This window comes from Acomys russatus, chromosome 18 (assembly GCF_903995435.1).
Source record: "Acomys russatus chromosome 18, mAcoRus1.1, whole genome shotgun sequence".
In the NCBI taxonomy this organism is placed as follows: domain Eukaryota; kingdom Metazoa; phylum Chordata; class Mammalia; order Rodentia; family Muridae; genus Acomys; species Acomys russatus.
The window spans coordinates 43,872,277-43,893,084 of record NC_067154.1 but is presented as its reverse complement, the minus strand read 5'-3'; the positions used below and the strand labels follow the sequence as shown (position 1 = coordinate 43,893,084).

General features: G+C 45.2%; 1 protein-coding gene across 1 annotated transcript; it reads right to left on the bottom strand.

Annotated features, from left to right (window-relative positions):
- Positions 1 to 3,517: 3,517 nt before the first annotated feature.
- Cln5 (CLN5 intracellular trafficking protein) lies at positions 3,518 to 10,994 on the bottom strand. The gene is made up of 4 exons (XM_051161020.1): positions 10,876 to 10,994; positions 7,937 to 8,102; positions 6,362 to 6,587; positions 3,518 to 4,047 (listed from the first exon to the last, which is right to left on the bottom strand). Exons 1-4 carry the CDS (start codon positions 10,992 to 10,994, stop codon positions 3,536 to 3,538), a joined length of 1,023 nt encoding a protein of 340 aa, XP_051016977.1. The 3' UTR covers positions 3,518 to 3,535.
- Positions 10,995 to 20,808: the final 9,814 nt, after the last annotated feature.

Genomic DNA, 20,808 nt, shown 5'->3' with positions numbered 1-20,808 from the left:
TTAAACACAGTGGTAGGCTGGCTGTACATCTACTCTGTCCAGATACCCTTAATACCTAGGAAATTTGCTGTAAAATGTAAATTCCCTTATGATTAAAAATAAAGAATAGGGTCTTTCTGTGTTCAGAATGAGAGCTATACTCAGAATGTGACTCTCAGAGCCCAAGAGATGGCTGCATGGTTAAAAGCTGGTGAGTTGTCTGGAAGTTCCGAGCACCCATATCATCATGCCACGGCTATTTGTAACTGCAGTTGCAGGCGACCTGATCCCTCCGCCCTCCATAGACACTTGCATTTATTTACATATATAATACCCACACGCAATTAAAACATCATAAATACTGTTTTTTAAAACCATACTTAGAATTTCATTTAGCCTAGCCTAGCCAGCCATATTATGTCTATATAAAGTCAGAATAGTTTTTAAACAATAGAAATAAGATACATTTTAATTTATCTTAATTGGGCTTCAGGAAACATCCAATTTACTGTGGTAATCTAGGCTATCTAAAAAATAGGCCTTGCTAAACATGAAATAAGTTACTACAGTTTGTGGGAAAACTTTATATTTGAGGCCAGTTTTTTTGTTTGTTTGTTTGTTTTTGCCTGTGTGGGGGTAGGAAAGGTCAAGACATGGTTTCTCTGTATAGCCCAGGCTGTCCTGGAACTTGATTTTTAGGCCAGGCTGGCATGCCTTGAATTTCAGCATTCAAGGAGGCTGAGAAAGAGGTGAATCGATGTGAGTTCAAGGCCAACCTGGTGTACAAAGCTAGTCCAGGACAGTCAAAGCTGCACAGAGAATCCCTGTCTCAAAACACACACACACACACACAAAGCAAAACAAAACAAAAAAGCATTTTTCTCAGTAAAAGCTTATTCTTAGAATTAGTAGTTTCCCAAAGTATAAATACCTACAATAAAGAAGAGACCCTTGAAGGCACTTGGAAGATCATGAGGCCACCTGGACACTAAAAGCTGAGTAGAAGTGTGTTTGTTTTATATAAAAGTCAGCGGGGTGTGCTGAATTAATTAGAAGGCTAAACCAGGAGGATTCTAAGTTCAAGGCCCACCGGGCAACTTGAGACCTCATTCAAGAAGTTAAGAAATGTTGCAGGGATATAACTCAATGCTAGAACGCTTCCTGGGTGCCCGAGAGCTTCGGCTCAACTCTCAGTCCCACCAAACACGGTTACACCTTAGAGAAATTGAAGAATGTATCCTTTTTTTGGTTTTTCGAGACAGGGTTTTCTCTGTGTAGCCTTGGCTACCCTAGACCAGGCTGGCCTCAAACTCAGAGCAATCCACCTGCCTCTGCCTCCTGCGCATTAAAGGCATGCTCCACCATGCCTGGCTGAAGATTTTTTTTTCTTTTGAAGAATTTTTATTTTTATATTGCAAACTGTTCACCAGAGTGAACATTTTCAGAAATGGCACTTTCGATTTCTCCATCTTCCTCCTTCAGTTTTGTCTATGTATATAATGCATGTTGGTCATTTTCACTCTACTCTGTGTTACTCCGCCACTCTTGCCGAGTCCCATTCTACTTTCATAACCCCCACCCCATCCTCCACCCCCGCCTGGATCCAGAATTTAATTAGAGATGCATGCAGAAGCAGCGTCAGCCTAGTGGCAATACCACTGGAGAAACAGACTCTTCTTCCCCTAGCGAACAACCTGTCCTACCGGGAGTTTTATCAGGGGTGTGGCCTCCTGAGCCCCACCCCCACCCATAATGGACAAACACAGATGCTGTGACTTAAGGAATGTGGTAGCCAGGTCCTGCCCAGATGGCAGCATCTCATAGCACTCTTGGTCTTACACCTCTACCATAATGTTTACCGAGCCTTGGAGGGAGTGATGAGAGATGTGTATATTAGGGCTGAGCACTGAACTGTTACAGCACTTTGACAGGTATTAGAGGCTTGCCCTTTTTTCCCCTTCTGATTTTTTCTAGACAGTGGTATTGTGAAAAGTATTTTAGACAACACATTCTGAAGACAAGTCAAAGAGGCAACATTGTTGGGTTGGCACAGGCATTGCTATACAGCGAATATATAGACTAGAGGCAGAGGAAGATGGTTCCCTCTGTGTGCGAGGACAGGTCTACCTCTTCAGGGTAGGCAAAACAGTGTAGTGTATGGCTGTCCAGTCATCTGGGCCACTTCGGCTTTGTGGGATTTATACTTTTAAACAATAAAAAGCAAATTCCTAGACAAATAAGACCAAAGATAAAATCCAAGCCCTGATTTTTGTCTTGCCTTTTTATTAGACTGAACAGAAACAACACAGACTGGTAACATTTGGTGTACAGATACTGGTCTGAAGCCATGATCTGAACAGTGCTGGAAGGCATCCAGTGCGTCCATTCATTCAGCATAAGCTGAGTGAAACAATTCCAGGTAACTTAGCCTTGCTGAGCCGTGGCTTACCCATCTGGAACAGCAGTGAGGTAAGGAGTAAGATGAGGCTTTTTATGACAGCTCCACAGTAAGGTAATAACCTCCCAAGAAGCACTAAACTGGTAGGTAGAAATGAGTAACTGGCACATTTCTATATTAAACAGATGTTTTGGGTTTTTTTTCCTCATTATTGCGCTAGTGTTGAGTAGTCAAAAATCAACTCATCAAAATGCAGGACCTTGAGAGCCTGTCTAATACCCACAGCAGCTTGTGAGCTGAGGTCCTTGACAAAATCCTGTCCTTTCCAGGAAAGTGTACCCTCTTTGACTGTACTAGCCTTGATAGTGGGCACAGAACCAGAGGGCGCACATAAGCAGTCAAGTACACTTCACCAAGACATGTCTGCAGCCAGATACTTGGGTGGCTGGTACTGAAGGGCTGCTGAAGCCATGTGTGCTGTCCATCAGCTCCAGGTCTCTGATTACAAAACCCAGGAATGTAATCTACATTAGGCAAGTGAACGACAGTTTGTGCTCTTTTAATCCCAGTAGTCCTCTGAGGCCATATATACACTCAGTGTGCCTGCCCTTCCTGTGGCAACATAGTTGCTGCCACTCTTCACATTCCTGGAAGATGGATAATTTCAGAGGTAAGGACACAAATCTAGAGATGCCAAGTTGCTTCTATGAGAATGGCCAGTTAGTTGCAGTACTTACCATGTCCGGAGAGGCACTGCTTCAGCCATGGAGTCCAAACAAGTCTTTAAGGTTATGGGAATAGAAAGCAGACCTGCACCTCAAGGTTCTAATAACTATAAAAACAGACATTCTTTAGATGACAAAAAAAGCTCTTAAACTATGAAAACAATACTAATGTAACAGAAAAGATAGCCCTAAACAAAAGTCAACATTGGAATCAAAGAGCATACATAGCTGAGCTCAACTAATTATAAAATAAAGATCACAGTGCATTCACTTTGGCCAGTACAGTCATGGTTTCTGCTTCTTTCCCAGAGTCTTAAAATGTCACGATAGCGCGCTTCCTGGCCCAGGGAGGCAAGGTGAAAAAGACTCAAATGGGCAAGCACCCCTGGAAGAGCATGGGTGCAGGTGGCTGGAGAGGTCGGACTGAAAGTTGTTACAGGTCAGTAAGTGGTGTAGGTCTGGTAGGTAAAGGGATTTCCTCGTATGTTATTTTGACAAAGGGGGATTTCATAGGTAGGAACCAATACTCAAAGTTATAAAACAAGTAGAACTGTCTGTGTATAACCACTGAATCAAAAATTTTCAAGAGATGCAACATAAATTCTTTAGTTGACAAAAATGGTTTGAAGGGGTCATAGAATTTTTTTATGACCAAAGCAAGAGTCTTGTTTCCTTCTGGCCCAAAAATAGATGTTTCATTTCCCAAGTAAGTAGGTTCTCCACTGTAAAGAAATATTCTTGTATAGTTTGTTTCTATCTTCTTGAATTCTGTTCCAAATTCGGCCAATTTCTCATACGTCCTTAAGACAAAACTTGAACAGTCGTAGGATTCAAACCATGTCTCCACCCCTTTTCCGGGGCTGGCCTGGACCGTCCATGTCTCATAATATATGCCTGTTTCATTGTCCTGTTTCACCCAGTGTGCCATTTTGTTAAATGTCTTTCCTAGTTTAAAAGAAAAACAAAACAAAAACAACAGATGTAAACTGCTTATAAAATGTTCTGACCCAATTAAGACCAGGGTAGATGGATAAGAAATAGTTTCAACCTTCAAAACCTATACCCACAACAGGACTGCAAGCATAGCTACATTTTTCCTCCATTTTTCAAGGCCTCTGAATTGTATACGCAAGACATAATGGGGATATAAAGAAGACCCCTAAAATTCTATAATTAAGCTGTGGTCAGAGTGATAGTCACGAGGGTTAACACTGATATACAGCAGCTATTTTTCTCTGTTCAGCAAGACCTAGATTCATCAGAAGTAAACGAGAGAAGGGACGCAAGACCAGGAAGAGGACAAAGATGAAAGAGTGTAAGGAGAGAAAAGGGCAAACAGGAAGGGGCAAAAGCAAGGGAAGCCAAGGAGCTGCAGTCCAGCCTGCGCTACAAGCAGCCTCTCCTGTGACCAACCAGCCAGTCCCTTTACCCTGTATTGTGCTGGCTGGGACACTGCTGACTACCCACCGCACAAATTCCTCCAGCCACTCTACCAAACTGACCACTGTTTGTGCCGGCTTCGTGGGCTGCACAGACTGCTGGGTGGCTAAGTCTTCTACTGCCACCTCACACCAGATCGGAAGAACCTCTCCAAATATTTAGAGAATGCTGCTATTCTGTATGGTGCAACCCCTATCTGGGCATTTGTAGACACAACAGACCTAGGCCCCAAATCTCACTACCAGCAAACCGTTCTTGGGTTACGCCAGTTTGAGTTCATGAAATAACTTGTCTTTCAAGTGAACCCTCTGGATCCCTTTACTACTTTTATTGAAATGAAACTGTGAAGTGCTATAAAGCCTGCTTTAGAACGGGAGGCCTGGTTCTTAGGAAGTAACTTGGAAAAGTTGGACTTCCAAACACTGTCGTAACATCCAGAGACAGTCATGGGACAGGGTCAAGCACAGGCAAGATGAAGTTACAAGCTTTAAAGTTTTAGCAAATGAAAGCGTTTTTACAGAAAAGAGCAACTGCTATTCTATGATTATCAGCTTATATGAAGGAGGCTATGGCCCGGCTTGGGACTTAAGACAGAAGCCAGTTGATTCAGTGAGCATTGCTGAAAGATGGGTTTCTGTGGTTGGGATAATTGGGTCCTGTGAATTAGAAAGTAGAAGGAAAGATTAGAAAAGGGTGCAGGTTACATTGGAAAGACCTCAACTATAGATGTGGCCTGTTCCATCTAGCTCTGTGTTTGAGCACATCAGCCATGCCCCTGGGCTGACCTCGCCTGCATCCATTCCTAACTTGTAAAAAGCCTGAGGGAGGTCTTAGCCTCCCCCACTGATTTATGAGTTAACACACCTTAAACTTCTCTGTAAACATCAACAAATAGAAACCCTGAGCATTTCCTCAATTCCTGGGGGGTGGGGGGGCTTGTGGGATAATTCGCTTTCACTTCAGCACTATGCTTTGGGGGACAACCAACACACATAAATTAAGGTTCACACATGGTATGAGCAGGAATTACCCACAAGAGACAATGGGCCCATAGGGGAAACGTGACCCCAGGTGTCACATAATTCGCTACTGACAAAAGTTCTGATGACAAAAGAATCAGCAATACCGGATGCAGGAAATGAAAAATTGCAACTGCACCATCAACTTTCCAATAGAAAGCAACAGGTAACATCAAGAGCACTTAAACATCACCCAGGAGGCCTTGAGATGCAGTGAATGTACACATCTAGGCAAGCAGTACACCAGAGCTGTCAAGGGGATGGCCTGCAGAGCTTTCCCGTCAGGGCCGGGAGTCCCACCTACTCCCTGGATAGCTTTAACCTGTTTCGCAGTGTCCCCATCCATATGCACAATGGGGGGAAAACTGTAATAATGCTTCTCTCAGGAGTTCGGGATGCTGGTAAGTGACGTGGTCTAATTAGAGCACTCAGAACAGGGCCAGACCCAAGAAGCAAATTCTTAATATCTCCATGTAAAAATAGATTATAACTACTTTTTTTTTCAGATACAGCTAAGACTCCTTCCTAATAGGGCATTTACAGATCTGTTCCTCATTTGCTTTCCGATTTAACTATACACAGCGTTTCATTCATTCACGTTTATCGTGGACAGAGCGGATGGGCCACGCATCACCTAGCAACGCTCTGCATGGGGATCCACTTAGTACAACGTGGAATGGTCCCAGAAGCACAGACTACAAATGACCATGAATGAGGCCGCACACGACTCAAGGCTCGGCGGATGAATGAAATCTTCCACTTTTTTGATGCAATCATCAAACACTATTTTTGAAACTTACCAGATATGGTCGCAACTACAGCTAATGTCCCATTTTCCTTCCAGTGTTTATCATCAATTCCTTCAAAAAAGCAGGCTGCGCCCTGGTTACACCAGAATGGAGCATCCATTTCTGGTCGAAGGTGGGGAAATGTACAGTTGCCAAGCTGGAAAAGCTCATACCATTCCATTGTGTAGTTCTTGCCAGTCAGTTTACTCCTGAACCCGATGGCATCGTGCATGATTTTCTGTGTAGGGATAACACAGGTGTGAAAGCGTCCACGGGGTAACCAGGAGCCCAGGTCACCCATTGGGACAGATTTTGGGACACCACAACTGCTCAAGGAGCTACGCTTGTGTGTCACTCTCCTTGTGGTGACACCTCATTTTGAGGGGACGGCCCCTCAAAATTCAGGCACCCATCTGTCACTTTGGTTTTGGCAACTAGAGCAGGGATGTGAGCTATGTGAAGACATTCAGGATCTTGTCACAGCTAAGAGTACAGGAAGCACGGGAAGCCTTCGTGAGTGGTCCAGGAAGGAGTGTGTCTACCGCCCAGGGGAGTCACTAAGCTGGGAAAGGGTGGAGAGCAGAGCTTGGAGATCAAGAAGTGGTTCCTGCCCGCCACGCCCTTCTCCTTCCCAGGAGCTGGGTACCGAGGTAGGGTTGCAAGGTAACTCCTGAGAACACACGGACTCTTAAAGCCAACAGAAAGTCTTTATTCCCAAGCCAGAGGACCACAGAGGAAACTTGTCCAAGTTTTGTAGCCAGAAGCGTTATCAATCTCAGCTTTTTTATGTGTACACACACACACACACACACACACACACACACACACACACACATCTTAGTTAATACACTTCAATTAGCAAGAAGAGTTAGCAATAAGTAGAGCTACAGAAGTCAAAAAAAAGGTTCCTACATTTACGTACATTTAAGGACTTTCCCAGAATTATGTACTCTGATGGATTGGGTCTCTGTTCTTGTTTTGACAGGTGTTGGGGGTCTACATGCTGGGCTCTTAGGTCAGAAAAGTGCCTTGGTGCCTGTAACACGGCATCAGTTGTGCTAAGGTCTGGGGGCCCATTACAAGATGCATCATAGCAAAATAGATTAAGGCTAGTACGCTTGGTACTCGGCGTTAGCGTTTGCTTTGGTTTTGAGACAGCCTTATCAAACAGCCCAGGCCGACTCTAGAATGGCAATTCTCTTGCATACACTTCCAAGTACTGGAATTACAGGTGTGTAGTGCCATGCAGACTTCATGGTAGCCCTTTCTGACTACCAACTTAAAGATGCTAAGAAGTTTATCAGGGGCTGGAGAGATGGCTGAATGGGTAAAGGTGCTTGCTATGTAAGCACGAAGACATGAGTTCAAATCTTTAGCATCTACTTAAGAGCCAGGCATTTCCACTTGAATCTATTGCCAAGGGAGTAGAGTGGAGTGTGACACCCAACATGCTCCTCCAGCCATGTCATGCTTGTGAGTAGCTGCATACACATGCACGATGTGCAGCAACACATACGATTCCTCATTGTAGTCAAAGTAACAAATAAATTACTTAAGCAAAGTTACAAGATCAAGAGGCACTCTTACAAAGTGGCCCAGGAGGTCTCCATATTTAAATTCCCAAACAGGAGCTTGTAGTCTTAAGACTTCGATGACGTCATTGTCCTTCATAACCGGGATGGGTGAGCCAGTAGGGCAGAAGGTATACTTAGCTTGACAGTATGGATCTGGCTCTGGACGGAAAGAGAAGCGCCTAGTAAGAAAGACAACCCTCGAATTAGATCACAAAAGGGATTGCTCCTCTAACACACTTTAGATTCGCAATATTCATTTCAGCTCCATTTCCCCTCCACGTCCACCCCCCGCCCTCACTCTTTCTCTCTACTTTCCTTGATTGCTTTACACCTTTATTTTTTGTTTTTGTTTTGAACTTTTCGAGACAGGGTTTCTCTGTGTAGCCTTGGCTGTCCTGGACTCACTTTTGTAGACCAGGCTGGCCTCGAACTCACAGAGATCCGCCTGCCTCTGCCTCCCCGGGTGCTAGGATTACAGACATGCACCACCGCGCCTGGCTACACCTTTATTTTTTCGAGACAGGGTCTCTCACTAAACTGGATAGCCAACAAACTCCAAGATTCTGCCTTTTTCGGCCTCTCCTTCTGTAGGTTAAGGTTACAAGCATGCCCTGTCATGCTGACTTCTACAATGTTTCCTGAAGATGTACCTTGCATGGGACTACACTGAGGAGAAGGGGAGCAACAAGTCTAACTCTAGTCACTTCCTCACCAAGCTTGGGGTTGGGGAGTAGAAGACATGAAACCAAGACAAGAGGTAGCTGGAGAAAGAACTAAAACTAAGGAAATAGAGACCTAAGGCACAAGGAGGGAGAAATCAGTTTCCACTGTCTGAGAAGGGTAGTACTAGTAGGTGAAGGGACCAGAGAAGAAAGCGACGCCAGGAACGGAAGGGGCACTATTAGAAGACGTAGAAAATGCCTCAGTGGTTCTAAACCTTCCTACTGCTGCGAGCCTTGAACTGAGACACGGCTCCTCATGCGGTGGCAACGCCAACCATAACTTCATTGCCACGTCATAACTGTAACTCTTCTAGTGTTGTGAATGATTATGTGGATCTCTGAGGTGCAGGATATCTGACGTGTGGCCACTGTGAAAGGGTGGTCTGACCCATCAAGAGGCCATGGCCGAAAAAGCTGAGAACTGCTGAACTATCTGCAGAGGCTAGAGCCGCTACAGACATGAATTCAGGCCTCAAGACAATAGAGAGGGGCTAGCTGGGACGGTGGCCCACAACTTTAATTCCAGCACTCGGGGGGAGGCAGAGGCAGGTGGGTCTCCATGAGTTCGAGACCAGCCTGGTCTACAGAGTGAGTCTAGGACAGTCAAGGATACACAGAGAAACCCTGTCACCGGGGTCGGGGGGGGGTAGCAAAGAAAAGAAGGAAGGAAAAAAGAGTAGACAGGCTGACAATCTGTCATGGGAAGTACAGAATGACATCACACAGCCCCTGACACGGGAACTTCCCACCCTGAATGTGCTTTGAGGATTTTAAAAAGCAAATCTGATCCAGCTGAATACAGAAAGCCATCTTTATTGTACGAATCAGAAGAGTGGCAGGGGTTAAATTCAGGCTGAGTCCAGTCAGGAGACTGCAAACTATGCTCAAAGAAAAAGGCCCAGGGAAGGACACTGCAACTGGAAGAGACTGGGGCCATGGCTCCCACACGTGTCCCCGGACCACCTCCTGTGCCTGGCAACGCTCGCTCAGAGGAAGGAGAAAGAATTCTAAGACCCCAAAGGTTCCAGGCAGAGTATTTTATTACTGTCTCAACCGTGTCCACAAAAACTTCTACTCTAAATTAGCTCTTCACCTGCTGGCATAAAGAGACATTTAGCTGTAAGTAGGTTTCGTTGCCCACAGGAAAACCTACTCCAGGTCAAAGGCAAGTTTGTAAGTATAAAGCAAGTGAAAATTTCATAACGGTAAATATACCAATTGTCGGGTGGGAGTGTCAAGTTGCGACTTCCTTAGAAACAAAACTCAGCCTCGGTGTCCTGGTATTAAAGATATTTTGAGATTTACAATCTCCTCCTTGTTTTATTGGCTATTTAGTTTTTATTTCTTGTGAATATTTTCACCAAAACCAGCTTCAACCGTAAACTTTTTTGTTTTCATATACATTAAGCAGAACCAGTTCATGAATAGAACGCACGGATATTTAAGTTGTCAGCAGCTGGTTTTCTCTAAAAGATGTTCCTGCCAATGAGCGTGCTACTATCATTTCCTGTTTTCTCTTCAGGCACGTGAGGGTGAAGATACTGAGCAACTTTCCTAAGACCACACAGCGGACAGGCTGGTGGAATCAGATTTGATCTGCAGCCTTCAGAACCAAGAACTCCCCGGAGGCACAAACCGTCTCTCATTGTGCCATGACACCCTCTCCTCCTGCTGGGAAAAATCTGTGCCACAGCCACAGCTCTTTCCACTTCTTGATGTCCACACCAGGCTTCTCCGCATGAGGCCCCTCCTGCGTTTCGCAATGTCCCACGGGCTGTCACTTAGCTGGGTCAAAGACTACAGGTCCTGAGGGGCCCTACCTTCAAGTTGAAGTGGACCAACAAGGTGATCCTGACTGGCCCAGGGAAGAGATTCTTCCGGTTTGGTATTTAGTAATTTAGCAAGGACACACCCTGAGCAGGTGGCCTCCCTGTAAATTCTGCCCAAATGTTTTACCACGACAGCTAACGATAGAGCCTGAAATAAATGTAGTATTTAAAACGTTTTACCCTGCTCTCGGAATCAAGTTAGTTGTACCTAAAAGTCACACCGTGCTGTACTGTCCCTCTCCATTCCTCCCAGAACTCTGGACTGCCCTGAACCAGTGAGGACCTCCAAGTTGCCAACGAGGTAGGAACTGCGCTCGCAGTGCCCCGCGTCCCCGAGCGTGCTGGGGCATCCGCTCCACGCTCTCCGGGTCCCCGCCACGCCCCCGCTCCGCCTCACTCACTTGTAGGGCACCGGCCACCTGCGCCCGGACGTAGAGGACGCGCCCAGAGTCGCCGCTGCCAGCCCGAGCAACGCCAGCGCCCAGCACCAGTGCGCTTCGTATCGTCCGGCGCGCGCCATGTCCCCCGCGCGCTGAGATCCCGGAGGCCCCGGGGGCCCCCGCGTCGGCCTTGCGTGCGCGCCGCCGCGACGGCACAGACGGGCGCGAGCGCGGGCTCCAGCGTGTGACCTCCGGGCGCGTGACACTTCTACGGTCGCGGCCCCACCCCGCCGCCCGGCGCCTCCGCTGCACCGCGCGTGCGCCGGAAGCTAAAAAGCGCTTTCCTCTCGGAATAAGCTTGGAACTGGCTACGCGAACCCGACTCCAACCGGGGGTGGGGGGGGTGGTTTGGTGTGTGTGTGTGTGTGTGTGTGTGTGTGTGTGTGTGTGTGTGTGTGTGTGTGTGTGTGTGTGTGTGTGTGTGTGTGTGTGTGTGTGTGTGTGTGTGTGTGTGTGTGTGTGTGTGTGTGTGTGTGTGTGTGTGTGTGTGTGTGTATCTCTACAGCAGTGGTGCAGAAAGCCCTCCCTTCAGCCACCACCACCGAAACTGTGGCAAAAACAACAAAACACCTACGGACTTACTTGGGACTGTTGGGGACACGGGGTACCCGGGGAGGGAGAACCAAATGGGGACACTGAAGGAAATGATTGTCCTCACCAGGCCTGAGCCAGTTGCAAAGGTCGGGGATAACAATATACAGTCTGTGCTGCCACCCGTCTCACCAGATTTGCGCTGCTCTGCTTTGCCTTGTGCCACACTTGGTGTTAAGCTGTCCCCTCAAGACTGTGACCCCACTTTCCAAGTTATCGCTATCTCTCCACACTGGTCATTTCCCTGCAGTGTATGACTTTTCAAACCTCAGCGCTGACCAATTGAGTTAGGGTAAATCCAGTTGTCTAATCCCCAGGTCCTCCTTGCCCAGTTCGCATACAGAGACTAAGAGCATCACACTAGACAACCGGATCGGGTTCATCGGGCAGCCAAGGATGCTGGGGAAGACTGGAGTGGAGAAGAGACTGGAGTGAGCAGTGTTTTAGTGGGCTCCCAGGAAAGCCACTATGTGCGCGCGCGCACAGGAGCTGCATGAGGTCTGGACCACAAAGCGAACATAGGATCCTCTTTGCTTGCAAGTTCTGCAGCTAAAAAGGGCTGGGAATGGCATGCCCAGAGACCCCTTAGCCAAAGCTTGGGGGCCCATCTAGGTTATAGTGAAAGGCTGATTCTCGGCGACTCTCCTGCTAAAGGCTGGAGATGTTCCACCCTTGTATTTTCCAAAAGAAAAACCTAACTGTAAAATTTTAAGAGATAAAGTTTCTCAGTGACTTGAACTTGTGATACTTCAGTGTTTGCCAATGTGGGGGAGAACTACTGTTTCCTAGTGACTCCGAGGCTGCTTTTATCTGACTTTTACTCCAGGATAACAACTAGCCAGGCAAGTTTGGTAAGGTCAAGCTCACCTTTCCTTTCTCACTCATAATTCCAGGGACATAATGAAACATTATCCTGAGAAGGGTTTCCAGGTTGCTGTCCTGGAACTCACTTTGTAGACCAGGCTTGCCTTACTGCTTCTACCTCCTGAGTACTGAGATTAAAGGCTTGCACCACCACACCTGGCTTCCAACCATATTTTAGTGGAAGCGCCAAGGATATTTTGATAATCTCCTCATAGGTTTGTTGGCCTTCGGTATACTTACCTGTTTTATAGGTGCTTAACTGCCCTAAGCAAAAACACCACCTAAATTATAGCCTCTATTTTTAGATTTTTTTATTGACAGCTTCACTTACCTATCACAGCATAATTTATTGTAGGTCAAAGATGAGTTTAAAAGTACAGTTTAGGGTTGAATTTACTAAAGTTAGAAATTACAACAGTCATTCATGAAGAGAATAGATGGGGATATCTGCTTAATATATGATACTTAAACTCTAATTCCAAATCAAGAAATTTAGCATTTACAGTCTTTGATTGCATACACTGCGTCTTCTAGAAACGTCTGTAAGCTTATACTAATCTATTGAATATGATCCTCACTTCTACTTCGAACAGTTTGTCAGTCTTTCTCAGGAAAGCCAGCTTCAAAACAAACACTTACCTTTCTTTACAAGATTTGGTAAAAGCACATTGTCTGGACATGGTGGAACATCTGAAATCCCAGCGCTCAGAAGGCTGAGGCAGGAGGATCTACAGTTAGAAGACGGCCTGGTCTGTATTGTAATACCTTGTCTCAAAACAAAACCTAAAAGCTGCAACCAACAAAAGGCCATTGCTCTGCACTCTGTGGACTGAACTCCTGCACTGGGATTCAACACACCAAACTAAAACGGAAGCACTTGTGCTATCTGTTGTATAAAGAAAGTGAATTGGAGCTTTATGTGTATAGGTGTTTTGTCTGCATGCATGTCTGTACATCATGCGTGGTGATGTGCCCTCAGAAGCAACAAGAGGTCATCAGATCCTTCCCAGAACCGGAGTTATAGACAGTTCTTAGGCACCAGCTGGGATTTGAACCTGAGTCCTCTGAAAGAGCAGCCCATGCTCTTAGCCTCTAAACCTTATCTCCAGCCTGAACAGTGAAATTGTAAAGACACAGAGAAACTGTAAATTGGAGATTTATAGCAACCAATCAAACTAGCCCAACGTGAGTCAATGTAATATAAAGCAGTCCTTTGGGGTGGTTCGCCTATCAGGGTCAACCCTGACTTCATTTAGAATGACCTGATAAAACAACACTTCTGAGTGTCTCTTTGGGAGGAGTGTATCCAGAAGGTTAGGCCGAAGACAGAAGAGCCAGCCTGAAAGTGGGCAGAACCATCCTGTGGATTCCATCCTGGACTAAATAAATAGGGGAACTCAGATGACCACCATGTCCCCCGGCATGGTGAACTATATCTCAAACCTGGGCCAGAATCAATTCTTTTTCCTTAGGCTGATCTTTTTTAGGTATGTGGACACTACAGAGCAAGAATGAGAGCAGTCTCCCCACTTGGCCTCTTGCCAGGTAGCCCGACATTAGCCAGCACGCTATTTGGACTCCTGCCTCCTTTCCCCTGCTTTAGTTACATAGCCAGACTCTGTGCCCAATCAACGTGTCCATCCTCGATGGGCTGCTGCCCAACTTATAATTCACCAATGGAAGCCAAAGAGATTTTTTTTTTTTTTTAAAGACAGACTTGTGGGTGTTTATTTGCAAAACTTCGCTGGCGTAATACACGCCGGTTTTGAAAGTCTAACTCAGGGTCTCAGAGAAGTTAAGGAACAGCTTTACCACTGAGCCACACTCCATTTTAGCCACCCTCGTGAAAGACAATGGAGGACACAAGCTAGTAGTCATCCAGCAATGATATCTTTGTGTCAAGGTCTTGACAGAGATGGCACTTACTAGACATACCCTACAACAAAGTTGTGCTTTGAGGGTGTTACTGTCCGAATTCAGACCTGTGGGGGTGTCGGCTCAGACACACTGAGCCTTGTGTTTAGTATCACACCAGGCAGTGATGGAGACAGCAGATCTGACCTCCAGCACTCAGAACCAGACCAGAGTGTTCTGTTTCCCACGCTCAGCATTTTTTTAAAATTCTCTCTTTACTAGTGATGTCTGTTGATACAAGTGTGTTTTCCTGAACAGCTGCTCGTTCTCCTGCTTGTCACAGAAGTCATGTGTACTTCTGTTTCCTAATCTGGGCCTCTGATACTGACAGTGCTCAGCCATGTAACACGTAAATCTCTTTCTGGGTCAAAGGCTAGAGGCAGCCATCCAGGTGTGCAGCCTTCTACCCATGATTTTGAGCAGTAAGTTAGACTTCTGCTTGAATGTAGATTCGTGGTGTTACTAAACACTGGAAACATAAAGCCACAGTGACTTTCTGCTGGAAGACGCAGGGCTAATAATGCAAATGGTTCAGTCATAGAAGCAACACTTCCGGAGACTGCAGATTTATTATTTAACAATAAAAGAGCAGATTTCTTTCAACCATCTTGTGTATAGAAGAAACACAGCTTGTTCTAGCCAAACAAAACAAACAAACAAACAAACAAAAAAAAAAAAACCCCAAAGCAAAGCCTGGAAATCTTTTCTGTGGACATATGAGAAAACGAGGCTATGCATAGGGAGCTCTGGATTTCTACACTGTGAGACACGAAGTGCAAATATGGAGCACAACTGCGTACCAGCCAATACTATGTTTTTGCGACCCTTAGTTACAGTCCTGTCTCTATCAAGACACAAAACTGTTATGAGATTCCCAAGGCATTCTTTGCCTTTCCATTCTCGTGTAGATGAAGTGGGGACCCCCGACTTCGTAATTTTAGTTAAAAATACTCCAAGTTCCAGCTTTGGAACTTCAGCAGTTCAAAATTTTGTTGTGTAAAATTAAAAAACCAAAAACTGGAGGGAAAAAGGTCGTATATCCGTATTTACACTCTTTTTTGAAATAAGTTTCATGGAAGTTACTACTAGTCCTACAAAGAAGAGAATCCATTTATTTTATTTGCCGTTTCTTTTAAAGATTATCCTCCCCAACCCAGGCCAAGTCATTAAAAAATTAGTTTTTGCTTCCTTGGCGCCCCCTACCAGCAGAAGAGGGAATGACAAGCTCGCAGGGTTCACCTGACATTTCTTGAGCAAAACTGGAGGCTGCAGGAGCCCCAGCCGCTGCCAGGGGGGTGGGAGGGGGGCGCGAGCCCAGCTACAGAGACAGGCTCTCAGAAGCTGGTGGACTGACTGCGTGCCTCCTGCAGCCAGGCTCCCTACCTGGTGGCTTCGGTGGCATGCAAACCTGTCAGAGAGAAGTCGTCCAATGCTGGCTGGACTGTGACAGGGCCGCTGGTTTCTGAACGCGAGGGACAAGACGTGCCTGCTGCAGCCTCATCCACTACTTTTATTTTATTTTTTTTCTGCTTTGTCTTGTTGACTGTGGCCAACATTTGACCCACTGACCACTCCCTTTGAGAACTGAGCTCTAGAGACAAAGTGGGTAGGAGAGGGGTCCACAGTCATTAGGGCCCAAACAGGCGAGAAAGAAACCTGTTCCTGCCATGTTCCACCGTCAGCAGCCGACAGCACATAACCCTCTGTCTCCTCTCCACCAATGCCGTTTTTCTTTTCTTTCTTTTCTTTTCTTTTTCTTTTTTCTTTTCTTTTCTTTTTTTTTTTCTTTTCTTTTCTTTTTTTCTTTGTGTGTGTGTGTGTGTGTGTGTGTGTGTGTGTGTGTGTGTAATACACATAGCATAAAGCTTACCGCTGTAACTGTTTGGGGTGTGTAAGACCCAGTGGCAGAACTATGTGGCCCCACCATCTCCATCACCCAGCTCCAGAATTTCCCCATCACTCCCAAATGAAATCACATTCATTAAACAATGACCTCGTCTTCCCCTCCCAGGTCAGCTTCTGGTGACATCTACTCCACTTTCTGTCTCTGTGCATTTGCCTCTTTTGGGGCAATTCATAAACAGAGCTATGCACTGTATTTTCTTTTGTGTCCAGCTTCTTCCTCGCAGTGTTTGTCTTCAAGGTTCACTTACATTGTCGCGTGTTTGTAGATTTCCTTGGGGTTAATGCTACCACAAAGGAAGTGTACAAATACCTGTGTGAGTCTGTTTTTTTTAAAAGACTTTATTTATTTTATTTATTGTATATGAGTGCTTTATCTGCGGAAGAGGGTATCAGATTACATTATAGATGGTTGTGAGCCACCATGTGGTTGCTGGGAATTGAACTCAGGACCTGTGGAAGAACAGGTGGTGCTCTTAACCACTGAGCCATCTCTCCAGCCTCCAAGTCTGTTTTTAATTGCTCTGTGGACACGCAGAACTTCTAGCTATATTGTAACTATGTATCCTTATGTCCACAGATAGGTATAGCCCTCATCCCTCATCCAAGAAACTTCTTTTCTCAACAAATGCAACTGCTCATTACAGAAAACCACAAGTGATCAAAATAATGAGAGGTGACTGAGTGGTGACCAGTACCACGGGACCCTTGTACAACACAGCTCCTGCACCTCAGGCTCGGGAAGAAGAAGAAGATGGGATAGAAAGATTCTAAGAGGCAGCGGATCAGGAATGCTGCTGGGAGGTTGCATCTCCTTGGAATGACAGGGGAGTTCCACCCATGAAGTCTTAACATGGCAGCAGAAACAAGAGTGAACAAGGACAACACTGATAGGCACGTGAATGCGGAAGGCGGAGGGTCTCAAAGCACTATGGGTAACTAATGAACGTGAGCCAAAAGCAGGAGAAACAGTCTTCTCTGGGGTAAAGCACACCAATTGGTTACCCAATACCAATTAATTAGCCCTGAAATTTGTATGCATATATATAATATTATACAGCCTGAGCAGATTATAGTCACATGTGTGTGTGTGTACATGTAACAACTAAAGAAAAAAAGAGGCCATGGATTTGAGAGAGAGCAAATGAGGTATACGGAGGAGTCGAATGTCATTGTACTTTAATTTAAAAAACAAAACCTATAAAGCAGACTTATCTATTTATTTTTAGGTTTCTCTATGTAAAATCCACCCATTTGTGATTCTGCAAGTTAATGTATAGCTCTTATTTCCTTCCTGGGGAGGGCATCGCCACCTTCCCCCTTGTGGCTGCACTGTGCTATTTACAGCTGGTATGGCTGTGAGACATTCAGAATTATTCAGTGTTTCTGCTTGATTCACTTGGGTGTTTTAATACATACAGAGACATCATTTGCTTTTATTTCTCATTTTGAGGGTGAAGGCAAGGCCAAGCAGATGGACTCCTTATCTTTTGAAACAGCTCAGCAGAGAAGGAAAGAAATGTGTGGGAGCAAAGTGCCAGGAGTGCCCTTGGGGACACACACAAGATTTAGCAGACTTTAACGTCTCTGTGCTTGCTGCCGTCACTATACCTGGTGAGTTATCCTAAGGCTGTGAGGCAAAATACTCATTTTAATCAATGCTCACTAATGCTAAACCCATCTTCTGTTAGTGCTGTATACTTGCTTGCTATCTTGCACCTTTCTGTGACCAGCCCAGGTCTGTGGCACTCTGAGTTTGGCCCTTCTGAGAATCAACTGGGGTGCTTTAAAAAACAAAACAAAACAAAGCACATGTGATGCCTGACCCACACCTGGTGCCAATTACATCAATCTTTCTGGCATGGAAAGCAATAATAATGCTTTTCAACACATCCCAGTGGATTTGCCAGTGCTCCGGCTGACAGACTCCTGGACAGACTCCTGGTTTCTCTTGATTTCCAAAACCAGCTTGACGGGATGCTTGGTGTCACCTGCAGATTCTGAGCACAGGATGGTGGCGAGATGAAGGCCACACTCTGAAGCCTCAAGACCTTGGAAACCACATGGAGAATTTGTGTTTGGGCTGGCCTTTCATTGCAAGTATCATTTTAAAATCAGTGATGACACTTCCTCAAATAAAAGATAGATTCATAAGTGTTTCTGATTTTTTGACTTATTTAATTCTTCCTTCCTTCCTTGCTTCCTCCCTCTCTTTTTTGGTTTGAGACAGAGTTTCTCTGTGTAGTCTTGCCTGATCTGGACTGGGACTCACTTTGTAGACCAGGCTGGCCTTGAACTCAAAGAGATTTGCCTGCCTGTGCCTCCTGAGTGCTGGGATTAAAGGCGCGTGCACCACCCATGCCTGGCCACAAAAGCATTTTCAAACTATCCCATTTGTTTATTCTTTATAACCATCTTTTCTTTATTCTTGGCAATTTCACATATGTATACAATGTATATTCTCCGATCCTTTTTGAAAATAAAATTACCAGTATGGATGTTTTGTCTGTGTATCTCGTGTGTGCCTAGTGGCTAAGGAATCCAGAAGAGGGGGCTGTAAGCTGGCATGTGCGTGCTGCTAGGAATTGAACTCGGGTCATCTGAAAGAGTAGCAAGTGCTATCAACTGCTGAGCCATCTCTCCAGCCCACTCCAATTCTTATTGTTTTAGTTCTACATATTTGTGGAGTACAGTGTGATGACTCAACATATGCAGAGAATGTAATACTCCCATCACATCCCCTCAGTTTTCGCCTAAAATGTCATGTCTAAATTCTCATCAGTTTGCCTTGTTAACCCTGGTATTTCCTTCCTGTCTTTTCAGGTGGGATTAGAGTGGCTGGCAAGGGCTGCACTGTTCACTCCTCAGCCTGGCCGGCAGCTGTTCCCTTCCTGCTTTGGAAGCCTCTGCTGGCCAGACTATGATACAGACAGAGAAGCAGAGGTCATGTTTCCTGAGAGGTGAGCAGCTTTGTGGTACTTTATCTTTCCCTTCCTCCCTACATATAAACACAACTGCTATTCTGACAGTGGGACACGTTTGCTTTTATTACAACACTAGTGTAGCAATTGATCTTAGAGTGGGGCGGGGATGTGTTTTAAGGAGATAAGAGCTGGTATATTCTTTCAAAATACATTGGCTTTCTCTGTAAGAGAATAAATCCAATATAGTAATTCTTTTGTATAAATTAAATCATGGTTGCTTTAACTATTTCCCATCAATGTTCACAGAGTCATTTTTCATTTGCCTTATTAGTTGGGTATTAAAATGAAAGCTTGGTTTAAACTGCTTTGTTATGTGTGCAGGGTCTGTGAGCTTCTGTTCCCAATGTTGGGAAGCCGAAGAAAGATGAGGTTTTAACCCTTCTCACCAGCACACTCTCCGATGCCAAGGATCCTGGGTGGAATAAAAGCTGTAAGCAGGCCCTGGAGGGATACTACCAGCCACATGGCACCCTCATGTGTGTTCGTGGCACAGCCCTTTGGCATAAGGGTTTTAGTGAGACAGGAAGAAAGAGGTGTTTTACCACATGTTTAGAAAGGGAGGCCTTAGAGGAAATAATTAGAAGAACTTGTCAAAGTGAAAACATTTTAGCTCTGACCAAATGAGCTGCACACTCTACGGCTTGGCAGGCACCTCAAGTATGATCCCCATCATATCTGGGTGACCACTGTTAAATTATTCAGTCCGTGCATTTTCTGTGTGAGCATGCTTCATTTTGAGTTTTCACTTTTTAAAGCAAAGGCAACACTGTCATGCTACATTTCAAACAGATGGACTCCCGGCTCCTCCAGACTTCCCCTTGAACCTCCAGGTAGGCTCTTTCCTCAGCAGCTGAGGTGACGGGCGCTATGAGCTCCAATAAAAAAGCAAGAAGAATTTATGCTAGTAATTATGTAAACTTTTGCATTTATGAATGAACTAGAAGAATGAATAGATTTTAGTTATCTTGTGTTCTTTATGGTCACATAAAGCCATGGGAGTTTTAGAAGTTATGTGTCATGCATTGTTTTCACATGCCATACAGCCAGAAGAAGCTGGTGCCCAGAACATAGCAAAACACCCGACTGTTTTAGAAACATGCTGAATGTTTGCCTCTGTCAAACTATTCCTGTGCCATGTTCTGTGTATTTGGTTTGTGTGCATGTGTAGAGGTCAGAGGTTATTGCCCTGTGACTTCCTCTACTGTTCATCACCTATTTCCAAGTCAGGACATGGCCCTGAACCTGGCGCTCACTGACTTTGCTACACTGGCCTGTGAGCTCTCAGGATCCTTCTGTCTCTGCTTCCCCAGTACTGGGGTTCCATGAGGAAGGCAGTATGCCAGGCTTTTCCTGTGGATGCTGGAGCTCTGAAAGAAGAAGAAGAAGAAGAAGATCCACATGGGATGTGGTGAACATTTTATCCAAGGAGCCACCTGCTACCTCTATTCTCTGTTTTCACATAGGGCTGAAGGCAGGGTCAAAAAAATCACTTTCTTTCTTTTTTTTTTTTAATTTCTTTTTTTTTATTATGTATACAACACCCTGCCTGCATGTGTGCTGACCACCAGAAGAGGGCACCAGATCTCACTATAGATGTCTGTGATCCAACATGTGGTTGCTGGGAATTGAACTCAGGATC